Raw genomic sequence first — 27722 nt, 5'->3', positions numbered from 1 at the left:
GACTTGTGTTCCAGAAACCATATGAATGCTTGATGCAAACAAAAATAGCAAAGTCAAATTTTCTTCCATTATCTATTGATGCCCACAGTTCGGTTCTTTCATTCCTTCCATGGTTTGACAAGCTAAAATGTAACATCAATAATAGTAGTTTGTAGAAAGGCATACATTGTCATTAAATAATTAATTACACATTTCAGCATAATCCATACTCCATGCCTATCAAACGCAATGCCCTATAAACCTTAACAAACTAAGCACACAAACTATATTTTAGAACAGGTGGAACTCGAATAGTCACTAAAATAAAAGAATGTCTACTCCACAAGCCCAACATACAAGCATGCATGCTCCACAAATATCAAAGCAAGACCTTTCATACAATGACTGGAAGTAAGAAAGAACCGAAATAACAGATGCAAAAATCCAAGCAGACAATAGAACAACTTGTGAAGTGGAATGAGCCAGAAAAGTCTCAATGGTTGCGGTATATGCACAAGCTTAGAAGAGATCCAGCTTTCTTTTCTGCATATCTTGTTTCCACTTGGGTTGTCGATAAAATGCCTCTTTGGTCATACCCAAAACGGTTTCAAATTCAGCATCTGATAGATATGCCTATGCAAAAATCAGAACCGTAAAGTTAGAGAAGCTAAATTGAATTTTAGAGCTTCTGAAAACATAAGCTTCATATTTTTATTCAACATAAAGTGAGAACCTCTCTTTGTTTGTAATCAATTCCATGGACAGGATTGCTAGATTTGGTTTTCAGGCGCTCATAACTGAAAGTAGTCTCATCCCCATTTGTGCCTGTCTCAGGATCCTGTACAGCAGCCTCTGCACCATTGCTCTGTGATACAGAAGCATCATCATCCATGGTTTCTTTCTCTGCTGAAAGCTCAACTGAATCCCCCAAATCAGAGCCCACACTTTCAGTCTTCACAGAATCTGGAAGAATAATGACGGTGTGGATAGGGAAAATATTGTATTATATTTATTCATAGGGAACTATTAGACAATATGTACACGCACATAATACCAATAACCAAATACCCCATGTGAGACTAACCCAATAACCTATTCGTAGGAAACTATTGCACAATATGTACACACGCACACATAATACCAAAAACCAAACACCCCATATGAGTAAACCAATAAACTAGTGTACTATAACTCTTAAATACTCCCTTCAAGCTAGGGCATTTTATTATTTACAATCTAAAATGTCTACAAAAGAAAAAGAAAAACCAAAAGGCATTTAATGAATATGATGAAGAAACAATAGTAGCATCAGTTAAGAGACTTGATTACATGATGCCAGACTGATTTACTAAGGAATTAAGGTTGACTGCAGTTGGTCATCTTCGAGTGAGATATCTTCATAAAATGAAATCGATGGTGACAAATGACTTGACATAAATTTTTCCTTTAAATCCCGTCAAATTATGACATTTTAGAATTTTATACTTTGTCAAGATAAATAAGGGCTCCAGCAACTCTTATGATACAAAATTATTATGAAGAGGCTGAGTAAAATCAGCTATTACAACAAGAGACAAGGAGAAGATGTCAGAGAGGAGACTAAGTAAGCTGTTGTCTCCACTTTGACATCTACTATAGAGAAAGAGGATCATAGAATAGAGACAATAACTAATCAACCTTTTTGAAATTGCAACCAACAAAAAGATACAAAGAAAAGTAAGATTAGATCTCAACATCTATTTGAGAGAAAAATACTGCGAGATGGCTATCCAATCATTTACTCTAATAAATGTAGAGAGAAAGACTAACTTTGAGAGAGATGTTTGGAATAGATGGCAACAACTAGTCTCATTTTTAAACCACCACACAAGATGAGTAAAACATCAAAATTCATGGTGAAATTTGAAAAATGAAAATTTCTCAAGTTTGGGAATAAAGGTTCAAGGAAGATATGGCTGCTTCACTTGAATCGACTTTTGTGTTGGGCCATAATTTCTTGTCATTGTGTATTTATCGCAACCACTGCCTCTAGTTTTAAGTGCTTCATTTCCTTTTTTCACGTGAAAAAATGCCCTTTTTTTTTAATTCTCTTTTTCAGCTCCTTTCTTACCCAAAGAAATCTCATGAAGAGGGTAGATTTTATTAAAACTGAAAAATAGTTACACGAGGGGTTGAGAGCCTCTTCTATAGAATGAGAAAAGGCCATTAACGGTCTAAGTTACCCAGTGTCTAATAACAAGTAAAATAATACTATAAAGAAAATTTTAAAATAGTTAAATCTTATCCACTATATTACCTTTTTATTTCACATGGCTCCATTATTTTTTTTACATTTTTTAATCATAATAACCGCTTTAACCAAGTTTCCAAGAGTTTGGAGGACATGGCTCAATTTAAGTCACCATACAATGTGGTGAATGCACCAATAATATTGTCAATTTACACAGTATATGGACTCCTGTGCTAACAGTGACTGGGTGGGGATTTCATCTTCAAAAGAAATGTAAGAGCTTGTCCTGCAATTTCTGGACTGCTTATATCAAATTGCATGGCTTTTGCATCTTTAGGCAGAGAAGGATGCAATGATGTGGGCAAAAGGAGTGTGAAAGAAAATTTTATAGCTGACTAGGAAATCAATATCACCCCTTGACCTATGCTGGCATAGTAGTTGAGGTTTAGGGACATTGGGCGATTGGATCCTCGAGGAAGAGGAACTCTGACAAGGTAGGCCGTAGAGGCAAGAGAAGGAAATCTGCAAGTCATGGTAGGTATTACAAAACCATCTAGCTTGGCACTGATAGCCAACGCATTCACAAAAGGCACTAGGATAGACCATTCTATTATTTCTAGGGCACTGATGTACCTCATGGTAGGGGAGACCCACACAGCTTTAGCAACAAATAACAAGGGAAGAAAAAGTGAAGTTGAATTTTCAGTGATTTAACATCAGCATAAGAGGGGTTTGATTGAAAAGAAGGCTCACATGCAAATCTAGTCAAACCTGTCAAGCCAATAACAAAATCTGAGAAGGCAAAGAAGAAAAATGTAGAGCTGTATAAGTATGTGGAGAGAATGGAAGAGTCAGGCTGGGTTTACTTGAGTGGAAAGATAGGAAGGGGAAGTAGAAGAGGGGAAATGACATATATATGTACATTAATGATCAAACTCCATGTGTAATTTTGTGGAGCGAATGGTCAGAGAGACTTGGGATATTGTTGCAAGATGGATGGATGAGATGAGAGCACATGCCGCAAGCAAAGAGGGAAGTAGATCAATGGTTGAGGAAGTGTTTGTGGTGGTGGAAAGGAGGCATTTCCATCTTGTCAAATTTGTGGCCCCCCTTAAGGGGCCTGAGAAGAAAACAACTCCAAAACCCACCCACTCTAACACCAAGGTGATTGTGAAAAATATCGTATTGCATTGTTAATGAAAGAGAAGTATTACACCATGAATATATACAGGAATCTGACATACAATCCAATAAACGTGCACCAATTACCTAACTCTTAATAGATAGAATATTCTCAACAATTGTTAACACTATGTGAGATTATAACAGGTTTCAGGGCTTAATGACTCAAATCTACAACTGCAGCTTGTATCTGTTTTCTACAAAGAATAATCCATTTCCTCGATGAAACATCTTATAAATCAAAATAATATATGGACATAAATTAACCATAATAAAGAAGGTTAATGTCTCTGAACTCATTCTAATACCACCATATTTTTTGACTTGAGAATATTTAACAAAAGAAAGAAAACAAAAAAAATGACCTGCTTATACTAATTGAAGGTACCCCAATAAGAATTAGACATTACCATCAACAGTCCCAGTTGGATCAGAGGACTCATTTCTGTTGAATCTTGCTGTAAGGGTTTCAGATTCTCCCTTCTTTTGTTCAGCAGTTAAAACAGAAGACAAGGCAGCAACTGCAGCTGCTCGCTGTGATCCTTGGCCTGATCGTGATGACTTTGATGATGTAATTTTAGTTGAGGATGGATTAAATGCAGATGATAGTGCAGCTAAGGCTGATGCCCTTTGCCTAGGCCCATCGTGATTTACAGCAGAAGACTTGGACTGCAGCCAACAAACAAACACAAAATGATAGATGACCCGCTGAATAATTCCCGCTGTGCCATAAGATAACTTTAAAACACATGCGGAAACTATAAATGAACACGCTCAAGAGAAACCCTAAATATTATCTTGTTCAAAAACCAATGAAATGAAAGTTGCTAGTTGAAAATGACTGGATTAACCTATAAGAATTGTTCAAAATGTTGGCACAGTTTATGAGAAAGAAATGCACTTCTAATATAAAAAAAATAAAAAATGGAATGGATGGCATGTTCTTTATGAACCACAAAGTCTCAAATGTTGTGGCAATAAAGTACGATTACTAAAACTGAAAATGGAACTCTAGAATATCATTAGTAGACAGAACTGTGCTCACGAGGATAATAACATAAGAAAAGGATGCATATAGTTCTACTAGCATCTTGCAATGATGGAATAGGCCACAAACCAACGTTGCTTTGGCACCAATTGATACAATCATGGAGTGTTGAACACAAAACTATCAAAGCTTGCAACAGAGATCATTGTTGAAGCGCTCAAGCTACACCAAGATTATTAAATAGGAAGATCAACTGCCAATAGCAAAGGTTCCGCTTGGAAATGTGAACATCACGTTTAAGATAAAGTGTACTCCAACATGCATGTACTTTAGGTTCTTGCTGCAACCAGCAGCAGATAGTTCCCCAGGGAACATGTAAATTTAGTTGGTTCAACATCTTTGCAATCCTAGTGTTTCATTTTTGGAGAAATGTAGGAAACTGACCTAACCATATTTTTTTAATAGAACATGTATATGTGAGTATTTTTGGGAACATGCAAATTTAGTCGGCTCAACATCTTTACAAATCCTAGGGTTTCCTTTTTAGGGAAATGCAGGCAAATAACCTAGCCATTGTTATTCATAGAATACAGTACATATGAGAATCCTACTGTTTCTGGGTATTCACCACCATAGAAGAGTGGACACTTTTTCAGTTGTGCGTTGTATACTACTACAACAACAACCAAGTCTTATCCCATTAGGTGGGGTCGGCTATATAGATTCTTTTACGCCATTGAGCTCTATCTTCAACTATACCATCATCTATATTTAAATAAAATTTATCTTATTTTATCATGGCTAGCCAAGTGTTTTTTGGTTTTCCTCGTTTGATATGCGTGTTTGTCATAGTTTCACATCGCCAAACTGGAGCATTTATTGGTCGTCTAAGTGCATGCTCGTACCATCTTAAACATGTCTCTCGGAGTTTTCCCTCAATAAATGCAACTCCAACTTTTTTTCTAATGTTCTCATTTCTTATTCTGTCCATTCTCGTATGTCCATACATCCACCTTAACATCCTCATCTCTGCAACTCTCATTTTCTGCTCAAGTGCTCAAGTCATAGACGAACATTCAGCTCCATATAACATAGCAGGTCTAACTACGATTTTGTAGAATTTTCTTTTAAGTTTTAGAAGTACTTTACGATCGCATAAAACATCCACGCTCTCCTCCATTTCAATCATCCTGCTTGTATTCTCTGTAAGACACCTCTATCAATCCCTCCAACAATTTGCAAAAATAATCCTAAATATCTAAACATCTCGGTTCCGGGCAATTCGTCATCTCCTATCTTATCTCATTATATTTAATATTGCTAAACTTAAATTCCAAATATTTTATCTTTAGTCTACTAAACCTAAAACCTTTCCTTTCTAGTGTTTCCCGCCGAGTTTCTAGTTTAGCATTTATTCCTTCACGTGCTTCATCTACCAAAACAATATCATCTGCAAACAACATGCACCACGGTACTGTGTCTTGAATATGTGCAGTGAGTTCGTCCATAATTAGTGTTAAAAAATAGGGACTTAGAGTTGATTCTTGATGTAATCCTATCTTTATTAGAAATACTTCAATTACTCCTCTTGAAGTCTTTACTCTAGTCGTTACATCCTCATACATATCATTAATTAGTTCAATATATGTTACGCTAACACCTCTCTTTTTAGAATTCTCCATATAATTTCCCTTGGGACTCTATTATAAGCTTTTTCTAAGTCAATAAATACCATGTATAGATTTTATGCTCCCGATATTTTTCAATTAATTGTTTAAGAAAATATGCATAGCTTCTATTGTCGACCTTCCAAGCATTAACCCAAATTGATTTTCAATTACCGTGGTCACCTTCCTTAATCTTTTTTCTATTATTTTTTTCTAAAGTTTTATGGTATGACTTATTAGTTTAATATCCCTATAGTTTGCACAATTTTGTATGTCTCCCTTGATCTTATATAAGGGAACTAGAGTACTTATCCTCCATTGTTCAAATATTTTTTTTCATTTTCAATATCATGTTAAATAATTTTGTAAGTCATTCAATACCTTGTTTCCGTAGGCACTTCCATACCTCTATCAGAATATCATCTGGTCCAACGGCTTTTTCATTGTGCATCCCATTTAAAGCTTGTTCTACTTCTGAAATTTGAACTCTACGATAAAAATTTAAATTTCTATACTCATTTGACCTACTTAAATTACCTAAGTTAAATTGACAACCTAAATCTTCATTAAAAATTTGATGAAAATACCTCTTCCACCGCTCTTTTATTTCTCCCTCATTTACTAGTACTCTATATTCATCTTTAATACATTTTACTTATCTCTTGTCTTCCTTTCTCTCACTTTAGCTATTCTATAAATATCTCTTTCCCCTTCTTTTGTATCCAATTTTTGATATAATCGTTCAAAAGTTTCATTCTTTGCTTCATTCACTACTCTCTTAGCTTCTTTCTTGGCTATTGTATATTTTTTTAAGTTTTCCTGGTTCTTACAAATATATAATTCCTTATAGGCTATTTGTTTTTCCTTCACTTTCCCTTGTACTTTCTCATTCCACTACCAAGATTCTTTACTTAATGGTGCATGTCCCTTTGACTCACCGAGTACACTCTTAGCTACTATTTTCAACTTTGATACTATTTTACCCCATGTTATATTAGAATCACCGTATATTTCACCTAATGCTTGTACTCCTGCCTTTTCCTTGAATATATTTTGTTTCTCATCCTTTAACTTCCACCACTTAATTCTAGGAGTCGTATATGTATTTTCTTTCTATTGATATTATGCTTGAGGCATATATCCAACACTACTAACCTATCTTGGGTAGTTAAGCTTTATCCAGGTATGATCTTGCAATCTTTACAAATCTTTCTATCCTTTTTCCTAATCATAAGAAAGTCAATTTGCAATTTATTATTCTCACTTTTGAATGTGACTTAGTGTTCTTCTCTTTTTTTAAAAAAACGTATTAGCTAATATAAGGTCATATGCTATCGCAAAATCTAATATAATTTTCTATTCCTCATTTCTTATTCCAAATTCATAACCCCATGTACCATCTCATATTCCTTATTTTTCACTCCGACATGCTCATTAGAGCATGCTCATTTAGAGCATCTCCTATTAAAATCATTTCATTTGACGGAATGTTTTGTAATATTTCATCCAAGTCGTCCCAAAACCTTGATTTGGTAGTTTCATCTAATCCTACTTGCAGTGTCTATACGCTAATTATGTTCATAGTTTCTTTCGTCACTATTATCTTAAGAGTTATAATTCTATCCCCTTTTCTAACTACTTCTACAACCTCATCATTTAACGAATTATCTACAACAATACCCATTCCATTTCTTGCTTTACTCTTTCATGTGTACCATAATTTAAAACCCAAGTTTTCTATTAGTTTTGCATTCTCGTCTACCCATTTTGTCTCTCGTACACACAAAATATTAATTCTTCTCTTAATCATCGTATCTACTACTTCCATTGATTTATCAGTGAGAGTTCCTATGTTTCATGTTTCAAATCTTAGACTATTAGTTTTCCTATCATATTTGTTCTAATTCAACCTATGGTGTGAGAACTCTTGTCTATTTAACACTACACCCAAGTTCTCATAGAGATGTAGTGGTCCTTGCCGATGTATTAAAGTCGGATCCTGCAACGTGAACTCTTACATATTTAGCACTACACCCGAGTTCTGGAGATGTACCGGTTCTTGCCAAGACATTACAGTCCGACCCTGCAACGCATTCCTTTAGGGGAACAACATAACATTAGCATAATAGTTTAATGGATTCATTTATTAAATATTTGTCATAATTTTAATGCTAGCTGACAACCTAACACAAACCCTCCTCTTTTATTCGGACTTAGAACCGGCCATGACAAGGTCGTCTCCGGCCATGACAGTTGTGTGTTGTATCCACTATCATATTTGTTTTTTTTTCAATCCTCCACTCTGAAATTTGATGATATGAACATTAAAGAGGTTACCAAAGAACCATACCTCAACACTAAATGGAAGATGTGCACACATTCATTTTTGTCTTGTTCTTTCCAACATAATTGAAGAGAAAGTGAGAGTACTCTAGAACTTATATAATGTGAATTACAAAATTATAATGGCAATATGGACATCTCACATTATGCATATGAAGGTGGTCTGAAAATTTGCATAACCATTTCAAGCTGAAGAAAACAATTAGTGATGAGAGGAAAATTTGCATGCAAAGAAAAAGGCCTAAAAATGGAAATACACAACACTTTTTCCCTCCTGGAAGAGAACAAAATAACTACACTAAAAATTTGGAGAAGACAGATAACAAGCTTACAATAACATGGTTTCTTAAGATGCTAATCTGGCATTGCATTTCAACAAGTGATCCCTAAATGTAGTTACAGATAAGGCATCTAACTGTATATATCTGTTGAAACATACCTCCAAAGAATGCATAGAAGTTCCAAATAGATGAGCTAGTTTCTTCTGAAATGAATTTCCTTGAACCTGCAAGTTGTGGAGACAACTTAGTTTATGCAACCATGAGTCTCTACCCATTTGCTACAGCTAAGAAAAATATAAGTTCAATTTTCCAGATTAACACAGCAGGATGTCAATATCAGCAGTGAAGTTGCAGAAATAACTTGAGAAGAAGTTATTGCATATTTTTTTAAATAAGGGAACAATGGATACAATGTAGCAAGTAGCCATGCCAAACCTAAGTGAATAATATGAAACATCAAAGAGAAAAGGACACATTCAAGAAAATAATAAATTTAATCATAATTCTAAGTTCAATTTAGCACAAAGTAAAAAAAATAAAGGCGAGAAAGAAAATCACAACAAATTATTAAAGTTTCATGCGAATAGCTTCAGAATTGAGAAACAGCAAGACTGATTGGTTGCCCATTAATCTCAAAACTTAAGCTGTTAGGGATCCTATGAATTATCTCATAGGACTACTCTTATGATCAAGCTGCCCAAGCTTGGACTATCAGCCAAGAAATAATAGATGGCAACCATGTTAAGATTGAAAATTTTTTGTCACATAACTGCTTACCATAAAAGACCTTAAGCTGAACCAAGGAAACTAATTAGTATTTTTTTAATATTCCACAAGCAAAAATTATGAACTAACATCTGTCCAAAAGTTCCATCTTAAATGTTAGAATGAAAAAACAGAATAATCTATTCCTCTTCCATTATATTCGACCCTACCAAAAGTTACCTTATTACTTTCTCATGTGCCCTCAATCCTAACATCATCGCAGTCTTACCCTGTTTTTTACAATAGACTATTTTCAGTATTTGAACTCGTGATCTTTTGGTCACAAATCAACAACTTAACCGTTGCGCCAAGACTCCCCTTCATAAATCAAATTCTAAAGGGCATAAATGCTTGACCAATAAGTAAACTTGAATGAACAAATCTAATTTTTGAAGTACCTGGACAAAAGTATTCATGCTAGATCTATGGTTCAAAAAATCATTCTTGGAGGAGATTTATATTGGCATCTAGGAAAAGCATATGGTCATGTTTAAAAACTAATAGATTCTATAATTAGATGACGACAACAACAACCAAGTCTTATCCCACTAGATGGGGTTGGCTATGTGGATCGTTTTACGTGAGCTCTATCTCCTACCATATCATCATCTATACTTAAATAAATTTTATCTTGTTTTATTGTTGGTAACCAAGTTTTGTTTTATCTTCCTTTTCCTAATTTGATACGTGTGTTTGCCATAGTTTCACATCGCCTAACTGGAGTATTTATTGATCGTCATACATACCTGTATCATCTTAAACGTGTCTCTCGGAGTTTTCCTTCAATAGATACAACTCAAACTTTTTCTCTAATGCTCTCATTTCTTATTCTATCCATCCTCGTATGTCCACACATCCACCTTAACATCCTAATCTCTGTAACTGAGGAGCTTATGTGCTCGAGTCATAGCCCAACATTCAGCTTCATATAACATAACAGGTCTAACTACAATTTTATAGAACTTTCCTTTAAGTTTTAGAGGTACTTTACGATCTCATAAAACACCTGACGCTCTTCATTTCAATCATCTTACTTATATTTTATGTAAGACATCTCTCTCAATCTTTTTATCGTTTTACAAAAATGATCATAAATATTTAAAGCTCTCGGTTTCAGGCAACTTATCAACTCCTATCTTAACAATTATTTTATTACGACTAATATTGCTAAACTTAAATTCCATATATTCTGTCTTTATTCTACTAATCCTAAAACCTTTCCTTTCTACTATTTCCAGCCAAAATTCTAGTTTACCATTTACTTCTTCACATGTTTCATCTACCAAAATAATATCATTTGCAAACAACATGCACCATGGTACTGTGTCTAAAATGTGTATAGTGAGTTCGTCCATAATTAGTGTAAAAGGATAGGGGCTTAGAGTTGATCCTTGATGTAATCATATCTCTATTGAAAATGTTTCAGTTACTCCGTCTGAAGTTTTTCTGGTCGTTATATCCTTGTACATATCCCTAATTAGTTCAATATATGTTACGCTAACACCTCTCATTTTAAGAATTCTTCATATAATTTCTCTTGAGACTATATAATAAGCTTTTTATAAGTCAATGAATACTATGTGTAGATCTTATTTTTGCTCCCGATATTTTTCAATTAGTTATCTAAGATGTATAGCTTCTATTGTCGATCTTCCCGGCACCCAAATTGATTTTCAGTCACCGTGGTCCCCTTAATCTTTTTTCTATTACTTTTTCTCAAACTTTTATGGTAGGACTCATTAGTTTAATACCTCTATAGTTTCCATAATTTTGTACGTCTCCTTTATTCTTATATAAGGGACCTAGAGTATATTTTTTTCATTTTCAATATCATGTTAAATAATTTTGTAAGGCATTTAATACCTTATTTCCCTAGGCACTTCCATACCTCTATCAGAATATCATTTGATTCAACGGTTTTTTATTGTGCATCTAATTTAAAGTTTTTTCTATTTCTAAAGTTTGAATTCTACAATAAAAATTTAAATTTCTATACTCATTTGACCTACTTAAATTAACTAAGTTAAGTTGATGACCTAAACCTTCATTAAAAAGTTGATGAAAATACATTTTCCACCGGTCTTTTATTTCTTCATCGTAACTAGTACCCTATTACATTCATATTTAATACATTTTATTTGGATAAGATCTCTTGTCTTCTTTTCTCTCACTTTAGCTATTCTATAAATATCTCTTTTCCCTTCTTTTGTATCTAATTTTTGATATAATAGTTCAAAATTTTCATTTTTTGCTTCATTCACTATTTAGCCACTTTTTTTGCTATTGTATATTTTTTTAAATTTTCCTCGTTCTTATAAATATATAATTCCTTATAAGCTTTTCGTTTTTCCTTCACTTTCACTTATACTTTCTCATTCCACCACTAAGATTTCTTATTTAGTGGTGCATGTCCCTTTAATTTACCGAATATACTCTTAGCTACTATTTTCAATTTTAATATCATCTTATCCCATGTCATATTAGAATTACCATATATTTCACCAATACTTGTACTCCTACCTTCTCCTTAAATATATTTTTTGCTTCCTATCCTTTAACTTTCATCACTTAATTACAGGAGTCGTATATATTTTCTTTCTATTGTTATTATGCTTGAGGCGTATATCCAACACTACTAACCTATGCCAAGTAGTTAAGCTTTCTCCGGGGATAACCTTATAATCTTTACAAATCTTTCTATCCTTCTTCCTAACCATAAGAAAATCAATTTGCAATTTATTATTCCCATTTTTGAACGTGACTAAGCGTTCTTCTCTTTTCTTAAAAAATATATTAACTAATATAGGGTGATGTGCTATCGCAAAATCTAATATAGTTTTCCTTCTTTATTTCTCGTTCCAAACCCATAACCATATGTACTCTCTCATATTCCTCATTTTTCATTTCGAAATGCTCATTTAGATCATCTCCTATTAAAATCATTTCATTTGGCTGAATGTTTTGTAATACTTCAACTAAGTCGTCCCAAAACCTTAATTTGGTAGCTTCATCTAACTAATCTTACATGCGGTGCATATACGTTAATTATGTTTATAGTTTCTTTCGCCACTATTATCATAAAGGCTATAATTTTATTTCCTTTTCTAACTACTCCTACAACTTCATCCTTTAACGAACTATCTACAACAATACCCACTTCATTTCTTGCTTTACTTTTTCCTGTGTACCATAACTTAAAACCCAAGTTTTCTATCAATTTTGTCTTCTCGCCTACCCATTTTATCTCTTGTACACACAAAATACTAATTTTTCTCCTAATCATCGTATCTACTACTTCCATTAATTTACCAGTGAGGATTCCTATGTTCCATATTCCAAATCTTAGACTATTAGTTTTCCTATCATATTTATTCTAATCCAACCTATGGTGTGAGAACTCTTGCCTATTTAATACTACACCCAAGTTATCATATAGATATAGCGGTCCTTGCCGATACGTTACAGTCATACCCTGCAACGAGAGCTCTTGCATATTTAGTACTACACCCAAGTTCTAGAGATGTACTGGTCCTTGCCGAGACGTTATAGTCCAACCCTACAATGCGTTCTTTACGGGGAACAACCTAACATTAGCACAATAATTTAATGGATTCATTTATTGAACATTTGTCATGATTTTAACGCTGCAACCTAACACAACTCTCCTCCTTTATCCGGACTTGAGATAAAGAAAACTAGACAAGTTGAATAATTAATATTGGTGTGACAGGTAGACTAAAACCAAAGAAAACTAGACATAATTAAAATTCATTTAAGAGATTTACTTCTATTAGCAGTGGCATGGACTTGCATAGGGTTCGATAGAAAAATAAGATCAATTAGCTACAGCTCATGATGTTGATTATGATGATCCAGAGTTAGACTTTTGTTGATCTATGCTATATCATTTAGTCTTCGAATATTATAGTTCTGCAATTTGTATATTGATTATTGTAAAAGAAAGTGAAGTGTAATATTTGATACTTCTTTCTTTGACACCTCAAAGTAAACACTCTAGAATTCTAGTTCAGAGTCCCAGTAAAATTTACACTAGAAATTTACTAGTTATAGATAGTTCAATATTCCAAATAGTTTAAAGCAGGGAGAGTCCTTCAAGTAATTTTCATTCGAAGTTCCTTGATAAATAAATTTGTAGCCTACCAACATGAATCACTTTTCCACTATCTCAAGCAAGAAGTGCATTTATCCAACTTAAAAACAGCTAGAGCCTTCTGTTCCAACAGTCCATGACAATACCACCAAATTGAGTTCATTAATTCATTCAAAGAGCCCACCCAAATATTTAAAAACACAGGCAGGCAAAAAAAAAACAAATACAAAATTGAGTTCATTAATTCATTCAAACAGCCCACCTAAATGTTTAAAATACAGGCAAAAAAATACAAAATTGAGTTCATGAATTCATTCAAAGAACCCAACTAAATATACAAAATACAGAAAAAAAATCATACCAGGGTCTTTGCACTGTCCCAACAAAAATAAGTTGTGAAGAAGCAAGGTTCATTTCCCTCTGTAATCCGATAAAGTGGTAGATCTGGAGGTAAACCTTCTAGGGAAACTGCAAGGTCTATGTATTTCTGGGGAAAAGATTGTAATATAATACTTATTTGACAAAAAAGAGAACATGGTGGCAGAAAGGGAAAAAACGAAACAAATCTGTACCTGCCCTACTTCAAAGGCAGTTTGCTTATCCTTGGAATCCACAGACTGTCCAATCCAAACAAAAACCTCTGCATGTGTATCAAGTATCAACATATCTTCAGTCATCAAATCATCTTGAGAATAATTGAAAATCTCAGAAACCTGAAAGGGTGAATGTGCAAGCAAAATAAGAAATAGCAATGAGTCAATGAGTTTCTGTATTGAATATTACATTTGATAACAGTCAGTGACAGACCTTTAGTTTTCCTGGAGAAGCATCATGTGAAAAAAAAACACAACATAAGATTTGAAACATTAGATTGAGACCAAAAAACATCAGTTAATTTTTGGCTGTATATTTCCAAATTTTTACCAACCTTTCTTAAACAAAAAGCTATACAAGTGAGGATCTCTAACAATATCCTGTGGGTTCTTTTTGCTGATAAAACTTTGCTTGCCTCCAATAGCAAACCAGAAAGCAGAGCTCTCTGTTCCTTCCTTGACATGCTTGATAGCAACACCTGGCTGCAGGAGATGAGAAAATCTTCTTGATTTGTGGCATAGAGATGAAAGTAATTTTTTAAAGATCCATATTTAACAAATCTGCATGTCCATATTGATATATACATCATAATGTTGCCCATTTTGTGTGCATGGACATATTATGATATTAAGCAAATACAATAGAGATATATACAGATGTTCTTGGCAAATGACATGCTTTCATTGAACCAAAGCATATCGACCTTTTAATATTAATTCAAAAAGGAGTGCTTCTTTGATGATTTCATTAAAAGGGGTACCCTTTTGATTTTTTGCCCATTAGTTACTTATAAGTCAAGACACCCAAATTCTTATATATAATTGTCCTATGGCTAAGTCTTTTTTATATCAAGCAAAATTAATGAATAATAGTTGTAACATTGGGATGGCAATACCCAAGAAGTACCAATTTACATCACCTATTTCCTACCTTGCTTCTACATAGATAGTAATTGTATTTCTATTAATTTGGTAATACAGATTTCTATTAATTTTGTATTAGAGCCATCTATATTCTACACCACCATTATACTCTTAGCCACCCTTAAGGCTATTGTAACCTTCGAGTTCCTTTGTCACCCCCACCCATGGGATAAAATCTCATCTCCATAGACAGCACGAGCAAAAATTTTGCGTTGTAAGCAATTAGCACGCGAGAACTGCTAAAATCCATGATATGCCCAAGCGATTCTTTATAGTGATCTCCCAAGCTTTCCTCTCCACTCACGCAAGCTTTGCAAGCGAGTCGTGAATGTCTTCCTCATTCTACAACTCTTGAGCTTTTCTCACTTCTTGTCCGAGCTTCGCAAGTGAGTTGTGAGTAACTTTCATAGTTCCATCATGCCTCCCAAGCATCCCTGTCTGCTCACCCAATCATTCCTTGCCCTACCCCTCATTTTCTTACCCTTCAACACCAACGAGGTCTGAGTTACCAATTGCTGGCATGGTCAAAATGAAAAAAAAAAAAAAAACTATTTCGTTTGACTCAAGGTCTGAACTCCAATACGAGTTGAACATGCACCTGTGTAGTTTTCTTGCTTCTATTAGGCTTTAGCACTAATTTTCACATTAGGATGCAATGCTCTTCCACATTCATGGTTGTCCAATCACAACCATCACTGGTATCAATAATTAACAATACTCGCCCCCACGGGCTCGCGCAATTAGTTCATGCAAGGGTTTTGCTGCCAATAGGTCTGGATCGATTCTCAGTGGGTGCAGAATGTCCCACTGGTTGCCTCAACCCCTCCTTGCGAAGCCTCCCGTGATTTACCTCCCTTCCAAACAATAGGGGGCCACCCTGGGGGGCCGCTGAAGTGACCGTTTCACCTTTTTCCACCAATAATTAACCATCCTCCATGCTAAGATTTCCCCCATTAAAGGTTATCCTTTTTTTCTTATTTATTTGTTTTACTATAAAAAAGAAAAAAACTAAGAAAATTAATCACAAAAAAAAATCTACATAGATTTATCTCAACTTAACAAGAAGTTCCACACTAAGAGGTTACCAACTAGATGCAATATGGGTTGCAAAACTTAGAAGCCGAGCTTGATGCAAAATTTAAGTTAAAAAACATTTGCAAATAGTCATTAACTAAATGTTAGGGAGAAGATCAAACAAATACTAATAATAATTTCAACAAGATATAGAAAGTAACACCCATGCATACCTAGACTTTCATTAATAAATGCAAGTGATCACTTAGATTAAATCCAACAAGATTCCAGATACAACCGTCTCAATATCTAGACTTTGATAATGGTTATCAGTTATCTCTTGCAGTAGCATCAAAACGACAGTGAAAAGTGCTTTAAGGCCTCACTATGAGCCTTGGACTTCAACTCCACCCTTGCAATCATCTACAACAATCTCCATAACCTTTTTTCCAGCATTGGCAGACATCATTCCATAAACCTTTGCTAGAACTCTGTGCCATTGTGATCCTCCTCCAATTGCATTATCACATGCAACATCTTTCCTAATGTTCACAAGCCCTGTGATTGGCTAAAGGCTACCCAAACCACCAATTCTCAATGTCAACGACGTCAATTATCTCCTTGGATCAATATCCTCGCACCTGCTCTTAAACAAGAAAAGACTTGGCATATCAAGGCTTTGTACTTCAATCACTCAATCTATGGGATCTCTGCACCTACATCACCACCTGAGGAAGATTCCAAGCAAGACATTCTTCTGCACTGACTTGATCTCAAGGAATTCTTTACTTGTCCACCTCTTATCCAAAAGACTAGGCAAGGTGCTCTAATTTATCACTGATTCAAAGTCTTGGCATGCTCACCTTCACTCAATAAAGGGCTCTTAAATTATCATTCTTTAATGTGCTCAATTAACTTGATAAAGACAGGAAACAATGCAATTACCTACTATCATTAAGTCTAATGAAATTCTCCAACAATTAATATCAAGAACAATTATGTAAGTTGTTAGTGACCTGCTTGTAAATACCATATAGTACAAAGTGTCAAGAACAATTTTACATTGAGGAATGATAAATATGGCTAAAGGACTTCTAGGGGATTGAAGCCTAATAATCACCCATAGCATCGTATTGAAGGCACTGCAATACCTATTCCAGTGTCCATTTTCCAGAACCTCGGCAACAATATTTCAACAATAAACAAATGCCCCTATCCACCCAAGACTTGCAAACCCTCCTTTTCATTAGTCACCACTACTATGATCCAATAATGAGAATTTATTGAAAGTAAATTGTTGTAAGGCTTGATTACAATAAGTCTTGAATGAGTCAACATAATCTAAGTTAAAATGCAATTCACATTTTTATTAAGGCTACTTCAGGAATGGAATAATTTTATATTTCCACTGTCAAAAACATATAAGCTGTCTTTTAGAATGTTAAATGATTAGGATCTGAATAGAGTACTGGAGATAACTTTACAAGACAACTAAGAATAAATGACTGAAGAGTCAGTTTGGGAATGGATCCGAAAACTTGTTTAAATGATTATGAGATTTTAATAAGTTAACTCCTATAGGGAAAATCAGTATTCAGTAATGGAAGTGGAGAGAGTAAAAGGCTGGACCAACCTTTTGGAATGGTGAGCTTGCCAAAACCACCTTTCTAATTTACTGCTAAGGCTTATGAATTATGATCAATATTTTGAACCTCATGGCATCGCACTGAGCTGACTTACAGCACTGACTGAGCCCACAACAAAACATGGAAAAACTCAAAAACCTGAGAGCATACCACCTCCTCTCTTTTTCCACCTACTCATTCTCATTTTTCCTCTTCTTTCCTCTCCATTGCACTTAGTTAGCACAGTTGACCTATGCTGACCAGTAGTATGCATTGGCAGCATTAAGAAACCATTACGATCAAACCAAAACTAGTTCTAAAACCCAAATTTTGAAGTCTAGGACTAGAACCAGAACTTGTGGAAGTTTAATACACTATTTTACATCCATTGTCAATACACTGTCTGTATTGTTTGCTGTTAAAACAAAAAATAACAAAACAAAATAATATGAAAGATAAAAATGATGACAAACTAAGGCAATCAATGGTAGAGATTTCACACAAGTTACCTTTAAAAATTCAGCAATTCTTGCAGCCCACTGTTGCTGTTCAAATGTGCAAGAACTTCCATTCCATATAAATAGCGAATTACCAGATTGCAAAATGAAACAGTCCGTAGAATTTAATGATGTGGCCACCTAAAACAGAAAAGCATTTCATTATTAAAATTGGGATCTTCAGATATTCGGTATTGAATTGGTTTTTAAAATTGGGATGTTCGTGCATCTAGTAATAAATTTACACAGAGGAAAGGTATCCAATATTCACTGAAATGACAAACTAAATCCAAATGATTCTTTTAAATAAAAAAGAGGATGAGAAAATCGCTTAGAGGAAACAAGTCCGAACAATGCAATTTTGAGTATCCACATCAGATAAGAGGTACCATGGATGACAATTTCAGGTTATGTCCCAATAAAAGTATTTTGTTCTTATCATAATTCTACTATCTTCAAGTCAACAAAGAATAACATATCAACCAGTCAGAGATATCTTGTGAAAAACAAAGCATTAAAAATCTTCTAATTTGCACACATTTTCCACCAATAGTTTCATTTAAGCAATCCACCAACACAACTGAGCATATCTTTAAATAATGATAGTCACGTGATATGACCAAGCATTTTTTGCTTGTTCACTAAAGGGCAATTTGACTGGCCTATGTAAGGGCTTTAGAAAATCAAATGCTTGTTTTATGGTATATGTAAGAACTAGAGCATTTATATGCCTATTTAACATTCAAGATGCAGTCAAAGTTCAAAATGACAAAAGACAATTAAATTCAAAGAAGCTTACCGCATCAACTTGAATTGCTTTACTATTATGAACAGATATACCAGACACTTGGATGAGAGCAATGCTATCAGCAGTATAGGTTTCATCACTCAAGTTCTTTTCTGCAATGAACTTTTTGTAACCGGAGCTGATTCCTCCCTATGTAAGGAACAACTTGAACAGTTGAATTCACCAACATTTAAAACCCCTATTCTAATGAGACTACAATATCAAACTAAAACAAAATCAAGAAAAAAAATTGTGTTTATATCAGTGCATTATAAAGAAAAGCCACAAAATTTAGGATTTTTGTACCTTTAACACAATCATGGGCTGAAATAATGCAATGAATTGTGGTGGCTCCTTTCCTTGAAAAATGCGGCCCTGCATTACACGTGTACACAACTAAACTGGTTGTGCTTCTATCTCCTGAATTTCATTTCCAACATGTGAGATAAAATAAAAAACCTGTACAGGTCTTCCTTTCAAGGAACTCCACATTGTATTGGCCAACCTTGTTGCCATAATTTGATCATCCTGTATGAAAACAATTTTATGTTATGAGTCTTATGACAAGAAGTAACCCTAGCCTAAACTTGCTGATGCAACATAATAGTTAGCCAACAATTATACATACATTCAAGTGCAATCTTATTTGGATTATGCAAAACATGGACTAGAAAGCGCTTGTGTCAATACAGATAACTAATGCTCAAAGATGTACCAAATAGGACATCAGATGATAAATTATGATTATTTAATAGAGTATTATATTGTATTAGTACAATAGCATTTGTATTACTAAAATAGTAAAATGTAAAGAATCAAATGTCAATATTGTGCCAAGTGCAGCATGTGAAGCACTTATATAATTTAGATGGCTAGCATACCCAGAATAGACCAAACCATGGTTTAAAATTTCGTTCTGTGCTGAGTGAAACAGACAAAATTTGTCATTCCGCCCGCTGTCCGGCACCGAGAACCCGCATAGTCGTGGAGGCCCTCGAACCCACAACGACCTCTGCAGGGTCGTGAAGGCCCGCGGCGACCTCCGCAAGGTCGTGAAGGCTCGTGGGTTGCGAAGGCTGGCGGCGACCTCCGCGGGGAGCAAGTGTGACGATGCAGAAAGAAAAGATAAGGAAGAAATCTTATTAGGTTAATAATTTCAATCAACTCCCAGCCATAATAGGATAATTTAAACATGCTTAATCAAAGCCTAATACAATTATCTCATTATTTTAATATATATATATATATATAATTATTTTAATTTTAAAAATATATAATAAAATTTTTATTTATTTAGTGATCCCTTATTTTTTTCTTTTTAAAAGAAATTATTTTGTTTTTTATTTTTATATTTTGTATTTTTAATTTTTTTTATATTTGGATTAATTTTTTTATTTTTTAATTAATATATTTTATATTTAAAAAAATACCAAAACTATATCAAGACGGTACGATATGGTATTAAAACCGTATCGTTCTAGTCATAAACCAAAACTCCAATATGGTTCAAGATTTTAAACCACGAACCAAACATTAAAAAGAGCATCTACCCTATCCAAAGATTTTACCCTAAATTTTAGATAGGGTAGCTAAAAAACCTTTGCATTAGCTACCCTATTCATTCCCTAAATTTTACATTTATGAATAGTACTTCTCTAAATTTAGGGAATGGAATCCATTCCCTAAACATTATAGAGGAGTGAGAAAAAATAGGAAAACTGATATATAGTGTAGTGAAAAGTGGATATTCAAATTTAATAAAATAACATTTTTACACTAAATTATACATTTTGGATAAGGAAGTTGGTGTGGATGCTCTTAACAATATTGATATCATAAAACTACTAGGTCAATATGCATTTAGTAGAGAGGGTACAATATACAGAACTTTCAGTAATCTACATAAGATATAAAACCTTCTTTTCATCTAACTTTGCAAATACCTGAATCAGATCGCTTCCAACAGTGTAGCTAACCAATACAATGTTACAATTCAAAATAACTGAAATGAATTTATGAGGAATTATTTGACTAAATTTCATTACCTGAATACTATCCTTCCCAATCCAACAGGTTAAAAAATAGTCCTCTTTCTTATCAGAAGAATGATAGGTATACAGCACAATATAACAGTCTCCACTGTAAAATTTACCAATCTCTTCTTTTGGAACTATATTTTTTGCACTACCATTAATTCGCCAAACCTGAAAGTCCACTCATAGATCAGAGTTCAAAAGAAACAACAAAGATTAGCTTTGCATGCACTTGACAACAAGAAATAGAAACTGAAAATGAACCTCAAGTTTTCCTCCGCTTTCAAGCAGGGGAACTGCTTCCTCAATAGTTGGAGAACCTTTTGAAACTCCTTTTAAGTCAACACCTTGCTGCTTTAACAAAGCTACAAGAAACACCAAGGCGAACAAAATTTTGAGAAAAAAAAAATGAACGAATGCTTTACCAAATAATTTGTTCAAAGATTTATTAGCACCTGCTACTTTTCCTCGTCCTTCCTCTCCGCTAGATGCTCCCGCTGCATTACCAGCTGGCCATGATTCAAAGTTGGACTTGAAGGAATGTGGCTCGTAACCTTGGATAACTTGGGTGATACGTGTTGTTTTTGGTCGATTTTGACTGGCAATGAAGTCCTAGAACAGTCACAACAAGCATCAATATAAGCCTACACTCACTACATAAACAAAATCTGGGAAAAAAGGAAAGATAAGGATTCTACTTCAGCAGTTTTGCTGGCCGCTTTTCTCTCTTCGATTTGTGTCACACGTCCAACCCAAACAAATACCTCATCTCCACAATCTAGTAAATAGCATTTATAATTCTCCAGCATTGCTTTTGAAAGTGTGCTCTCTTCCAACTTTAATTGACCATCATTGATACTACAAAAAGTGTTTGTACATTATAACTTAATAAAAAACTTCTATGTTTTTAAGTATTAGCATGCATGAGTCTTTGCACACTAGTAGCATAAAAGAAAACCAAAACTAAGCGTGTGTTAGTGTATCTTTCAACAAGTCAGAAATAGAGGAAACAAGCTATCAAAAGATCCATTTAATTGACTTATTGCGATATCTAGAATTTTGATATGTCAATCAAACTTAATTTGCAAATCTGCCTGTCTTCCATTACTGACTACTATAGTTCAAGGACCAGACCATTTTGCCCTAACTCACTAAATGGTTATTTGTTTAGGGTATTAACAAATTTGGCTTCTATAATTCTTCTCCGTCAATGGTGCCTGATTTAAGACTCTCACGAGTAGCAGCAAAGGTTAGATCATAAATGAATTGCTTATGTTAACAATATAAATATATAAATAGGTTACTTTCCTAATATGTGGTTAGTCAACCAACTTTAACATGGTGTTAGAGTCATCCTTTTCAATTCATCATTGCCCAAAGTAATGGGCCACGTCTTCTATCATTGTCAGCAGCATTTTATGTGTGCGCGTCATTCCACGGATAACACAGACCACCAGGTAGTGTCCTTCCCCTAGGCAGGTAGTGTCTTTCCCCTGGCACCAACTTTGTCCAATTTGTCTCTTCAACCATGTGCATTCTCTATTTGAGCCTTCCTGCACACGTCTTCCTCCGTTGCTTCATGAACAGAACCTCAATGATTCCATAGTTTTACGCTTTACCCGGGCCAGCATTCACCGCTGATTTACCTCCTCCTAGGATCCCTGTGGGGCCAGGCCTAGGGGGCCGCTGGGCGGCGGGACCCGCCTTTTGCACAATGAACAGAACCTCAATTGCACACCGTACATTTTTCAATCACACTCCTCCGCTATAAGTCTTGGAGGTTGAGACCAATCAAATCAGGTACTCCACCCACACATGAAGTGGAAGTGCTAACAAAATAAATATATAAATTGATATCTTTTCTAATAGCTCTTTTGGGATAAGTAGTCAAGCAATCAACTTTAACATGGTACCCCAGTAAGATTAAAGGTTCAAATCTCAAATATGTCAAAAAAAAAATTATTAGGAGGTCAAGTCAATCAAGTCAAATAACTCACTCACAAATGAAGAGGAAATGTTAACGATATAAATATATAAATTGATCATTTTCTTTAAATCTCAATTGTACCAAGCACAGCAAACCAAGGTATCAACCAGTCTAACCAACAACTACCACTCTATACTAATCTCACATGTATTCTCTTAGATCAGAAAAAAACATTGTTAATTTTAGATCAATACTGATGAATCTCACACATGCCGTAATTGGCATACCATACAAAAGTTTGTCTCCTATAAAATCTCACTTAAAGAGACCCCTTTAACACTTGATCATTCAAGTGAATGAGAAAGGGGAGAACCTTAAACTAGAGTAGGAATAGACAGGTGATCTAAATAAGGCTAATCTAATTAGTTTCAGGGGAGGTACACTGAATGATTCATTAGGTTAGCAAATAGCAACTAGTAGGCAAAAGCATACCAATTGAGGAAAAACAGTGTTAATCAATTTGTGAAGAAGTTCTAGAAAACCTAACATAAAGGTTGCAAAAAACAAAAGCATGCATAACATGGTTGTGAAAACCAAACTGGAAATCAAACAGAAAAACTTCAAGTCACTGGTTCACTATCAACTGGTTGAATTGCATATCAAACCAAAAATAGACCTGAACAAGCTAACTAGTGAGATTGGTCATGGTAAACCAAATGAAGCATAACTATTACAACAATCTTACATTTTAGTTAGAAAACTAGTACTATACATTACCCAATATAAATATATATAATTTATAAATATTGATAAAAATTAAAAAAACAAGTTTACCCATCTAATATTAGAGGAGAAAACTGGGGTAGTCAAGTGACTAATTCATGTTTTGAATTCTTTTTATAATATTGGTTATGCCAAAATTGTAAAATAACCACTAACAAAACTGGTCCAGTTTCTTTCAAAGTTGGTCGGTTCAATGAATACCGGCTTATTCAACTAGTTTTTATCCCAGTTGAATCTGGATCTGATCCCATTAAACAACAAAATAAAATCAGAACACTGGTCAGTTTTTCCAGTTGAATTGGAGTCTAGTTTTGTTTTAATAACTATGATACGTAGATATAATAAAAAAAACCTTTAATATCCCCCTTTATTCCTTTAAAACAAATGACAAATGTGTAGAATCCATTTAGGTTTTTCACTGAAGCTAATCCTTGAAAACTATGATGTACGAAGTCATACAAAAAAAAAGGCCACAAGAACATCAGTAACGTAACACCAATCATGCTGTCATAGAAAACCATATAGATATTGTTATAAAGAATTCAAAGAATACCTATAAAGCTTAGCTGGGCTTGCTTCTAAAACAACGTCATCTTCAGTGACTACCTTTTTGCCAATTGGTGCAAATCCACCAAAAAGGACCCAGAATTCACCAGAATCTGACTCAGCTTGAAGCTTCCCATCATCTTGCACATAACAAAGTATCTCGATATAAATGAACACAAGTAAAAATAAATAAATCTAGTACAAGTGGGTACTCTCACCAATGATGGCAACATCACATGTCCCTTCATGGTACTTGTCCTTCAGGAATTGTACTACTTCCAAAGCTTTAGCCCTCTCTTGAATGTTAGAATTAGCACCATTAAATTGATATATTTTCTTCTCAGTATCCAAAATAAAAACATCATCATGATTCAGCGATGACCGAGCAAAAGGGATCTTCAAAATCAAACATAGAAATCATCAAATTTGCAAAACTGTTTTTCACATCAATAGTTACATAAAACAAATCTAAAAAGATTTAGAACCTGCTTCATTCTAACAACTCGTTTTCCTCTACATATATATAATCGTGTTTCAAAAATATCCACATCGGGCTTTTTGAATCCAGAGGCAAAGCCACCTTCCAAAGGAATAATGCAAGGTTTGAAGTATGACAAGAACTTATCCGACTCAAAGCCTTGAAGTTCTCTGTGTTGAACAGCACGGCCCCCAAGAACTGCATCAAGTTCAACTGTCTTGATTGCTGCAGTCCCAGCTTCATCCTGTGATCACCATAAATTAAGAAAACATTTCAACTATAACAACTTCTTTTCTTCGTAAAAACAGAAATCAATGCTCTTTTTCAATATTGTCAGGAAAAATCAGCATACTTGACTTGACTCTTTTCCAATCCAGAAATGAATATCATAAAGGTACGCACCACCTTTTCCAGAAGTTGTCTGCATGCATAAGATGCCACATTAAATTTAAAGAAGAAAAACCAAATTAATGGGGATAAAGAATTCATAGCTAATAAAGCATCAAAGATGTTTTTAGTTACAAAATCCAACAACAGAAAATAATCAGCACTTAAACTTTCTGGTCTTATTAATCAAACAGGATTAATAAAAAAAATAGAGAATAGAAAATTCCTTGTCTTTTTTTTGGACATAACAAACATGAAAAAAAAATAACAAATAAAACAAATCCAAGCTTAAATCGGTACCAATTTTATTAACCTAAAAGGATGTTAACAAACATAGTCTTGGTACCAAAAAAAAACAAAGAGAGGCATTGTTCAATTAAGCAAGGAAAGGCTCAACATCTGAATTATAAAGGTATCCGCAGATGAAATGCAAAAATAATACCCGTAAGACCCTTCTGAAAATTGCTCGTGGTTACTTAAACACTAGAAAATTTCCGGACTGCAAAAAGCAGCTGAAAACACAAATCAATATACTATGTCTGAAACTAGGAACTGAAAATATGAGGGAGAAGCATCAATTTTTATACAAAAAGAACATAAAGATAGATAAAGAAGAGAAAACTACCTGCAAAACTATGTATGAATCTCCGAAATAGAATTTTCCATAATCAGCCTTTGGTAAAGGTACTGGTTGAAAGTTCTCAATCCGCCAAATTTCAGTTCCTCTATATATATTGTTAAAGAAATCACTACGTTCATAGATACTATCAACTGAAATAATCTGGGATTTTCTCTCCCATAACTGAACCAAAATAAATTGCATTGCCTAACTTCTGAACAATTCTTAAAAGGATACACTTTTTGTCCAACTCCATGGAATGCAGGGTCAACATATTTTGTAGAACTAGCCATTTTGTACTTGAAAGCTTTTCTTGTTGACGATGCAGGATTTCATTACAAGTCAAGATACTTTGTAGAACTAGCCATTATTTACTTGAAAGATTTTGTTTATGATGACTCAGGATTTCATTACAAGCTCAAAAAATTCAACTGCAGCAGATAGGTGCCCTTCTGGAAAGGAAATTATAAGTCAATATCTTCCTGAGATAATTACCAAGGCAACTTGATCTGTGACAATGCTATTTGGAAATTGGAAGTGAGTACCCATGTAACTTAAACATTTTTGGTGGAAAAATTAGTGTTGCATCACAAATAGAACAAACAAATTAATTAGCGATTTGATTATTAATCAACATATAGTAAGTGATCTATCGTACTTTATTTGAACTCATGGTTGTTGAATCTGATAAATCCATCTGCATGAATTAGTACTTTTTGACAGGCAAGCTCATGCCTCCTTAACAGTCATACATGAAGTTATCATAAGAAATCAAAAGGAAAGTCCGATATGATCAAGCAGAGTAGCCTCAACGGCAGACTTTTTGATCCCAAAGTTGAATGAAATAGATAGACAAGGAAACGAAGGAATCAGAACTTGGAGCCACATTAACCAAGTAGAGTATCAAAACTCATAAACGGCACAAATAAATGAAACTGCCCACGTCGGAAGTGCAAAATTAAACCTAATTTCTTAGGAGCTGAACACTGACTACACATAAACTATAACCATATTTACGGATCCGAAACACGACCCAAACAAACCTCAGCGTCCTTCGACGGATCCATACTTGGACGAACAAAATGCCATAGGAACAGCCGATTATCACGAAGCACGCGAGCTAACAAGAATTTAATAATAATAACAAAAGTTGAAATCAGAACACGCCTCCTAATTCTACGACTACCAGAAGAAGGGAAAAAACAATCGACAATCCAATTTGCAAGTTAGCAAGCCGGATTCGGGATCATTCTACAGAAAGGAGCAGAAGCATGAGATCTGAGCGTAGAAAGGAGGGACCGATCATCGAAGCTAAACCGACCGCTACGCGACCGATCTCCGAGCCCTAAAAAAGTAGCAGCGAGCTGGGGGAGGATCGATAGATCGGCGTACCTGAGCTGGGAAGATCAAAGATCTGCGAGAGAAAGGGAAGATGAACGGGCAGTGGAGTAGCCGAGGAGCAAGAAAGAGATGACCGAGATTACAAAAAGTTGACACAGCTAAAAAAAAGTATATGATAGCTCTTCGCTTTGTCACGGCCACGTGACTCGCTCTTATTGGCTTCTCAGCCTTCTCTCTCGCTTCATTTCCCTGTGGGCCAAATAAAGCTACACGAAATGGGCGTCGATGCAGGAAAAGATAAAAAAAACGGAGATTATTTCGTAGAGAAGAAAGAAAGAAAGAAACGTGACACATGGATGAGGCATTAATTTACTGCAAATGGTGCCTTTGAAGTACGCTTTTCATTTTTCTGAAGCATTGGTATACTGTTTAACTCCGTGACTAGTGGACTAACAGCTGTGTTGTGAGAACACGATGATGGAATTGACCGGAAGTTGGGGCTAAATCAAATTAAATGAACTAAACTTAATTATGAACTTTCTAATAGTTAATTTAATGTCCAGCAAAAATCCAGCGACAACTTAATGTAAAGTTATGGGCATTTAACAAGGGCGATAAATAA

At 34.6% G+C, this 27722-nt stretch overlaps 1 protein-coding gene across 2 annotated transcripts; it reads right to left on the bottom strand.

Annotated features, from left to right (window-relative positions):
• Positions 1-113: 113 nt before the first annotated feature.
• LOC122033706 (villin-2-like) lies at positions 114-27306 on the bottom strand. Of its 2 annotated transcripts, none has more exons than XM_042592847.1 (23): positions 27152-27306; positions 25997-26211; positions 25766-25865; positions 25106-25174; positions 24761-24997; positions 24494-24671; positions 24283-24415; positions 21718-21877; positions 21475-21631; positions 21284-21384; positions 21032-21190; positions 19446-19514; positions 19293-19361; positions 18999-19136; positions 18212-18340; positions 14475-14622; positions 14354-14364; positions 14119-14259; positions 13908-14033; positions 8829-8894; positions 3802-4060; positions 713-942; positions 114-612 (listed from the first exon to the last, which is right to left on the bottom strand). In XM_042592847.1, the coding sequence occupies exons 2-23, from the start codon at positions 26050-26052 to the stop codon at positions 499-501; spliced, it is 2850 nt and encodes a 949-aa protein (XP_042448781.1). In that variant the 5' UTR covers positions 26053-26211; positions 27152-27306; the 3' UTR covers positions 114-498. The 2 variants fall into 2 exon arrangements, with proteins under 2 accessions (XP_042448781.1, XP_042448782.1); XM_042592848.1 differs by having other exon boundaries at positions 25997-26208; positions 27152-27292.
• Positions 27307-27722: the final 416 nt, after the last annotated feature.

This window comes from Zingiber officinale, chromosome 11B (assembly GCF_018446385.1).
Source record: "Zingiber officinale cultivar Zhangliang chromosome 11B, Zo_v1.1, whole genome shotgun sequence".
In the NCBI taxonomy this organism is placed as follows: domain Eukaryota; kingdom Viridiplantae; phylum Streptophyta; class Magnoliopsida; order Zingiberales; family Zingiberaceae; genus Zingiber; species Zingiber officinale.
This window is presented reverse-complemented; position numbering and strand designations above follow the sequence as displayed.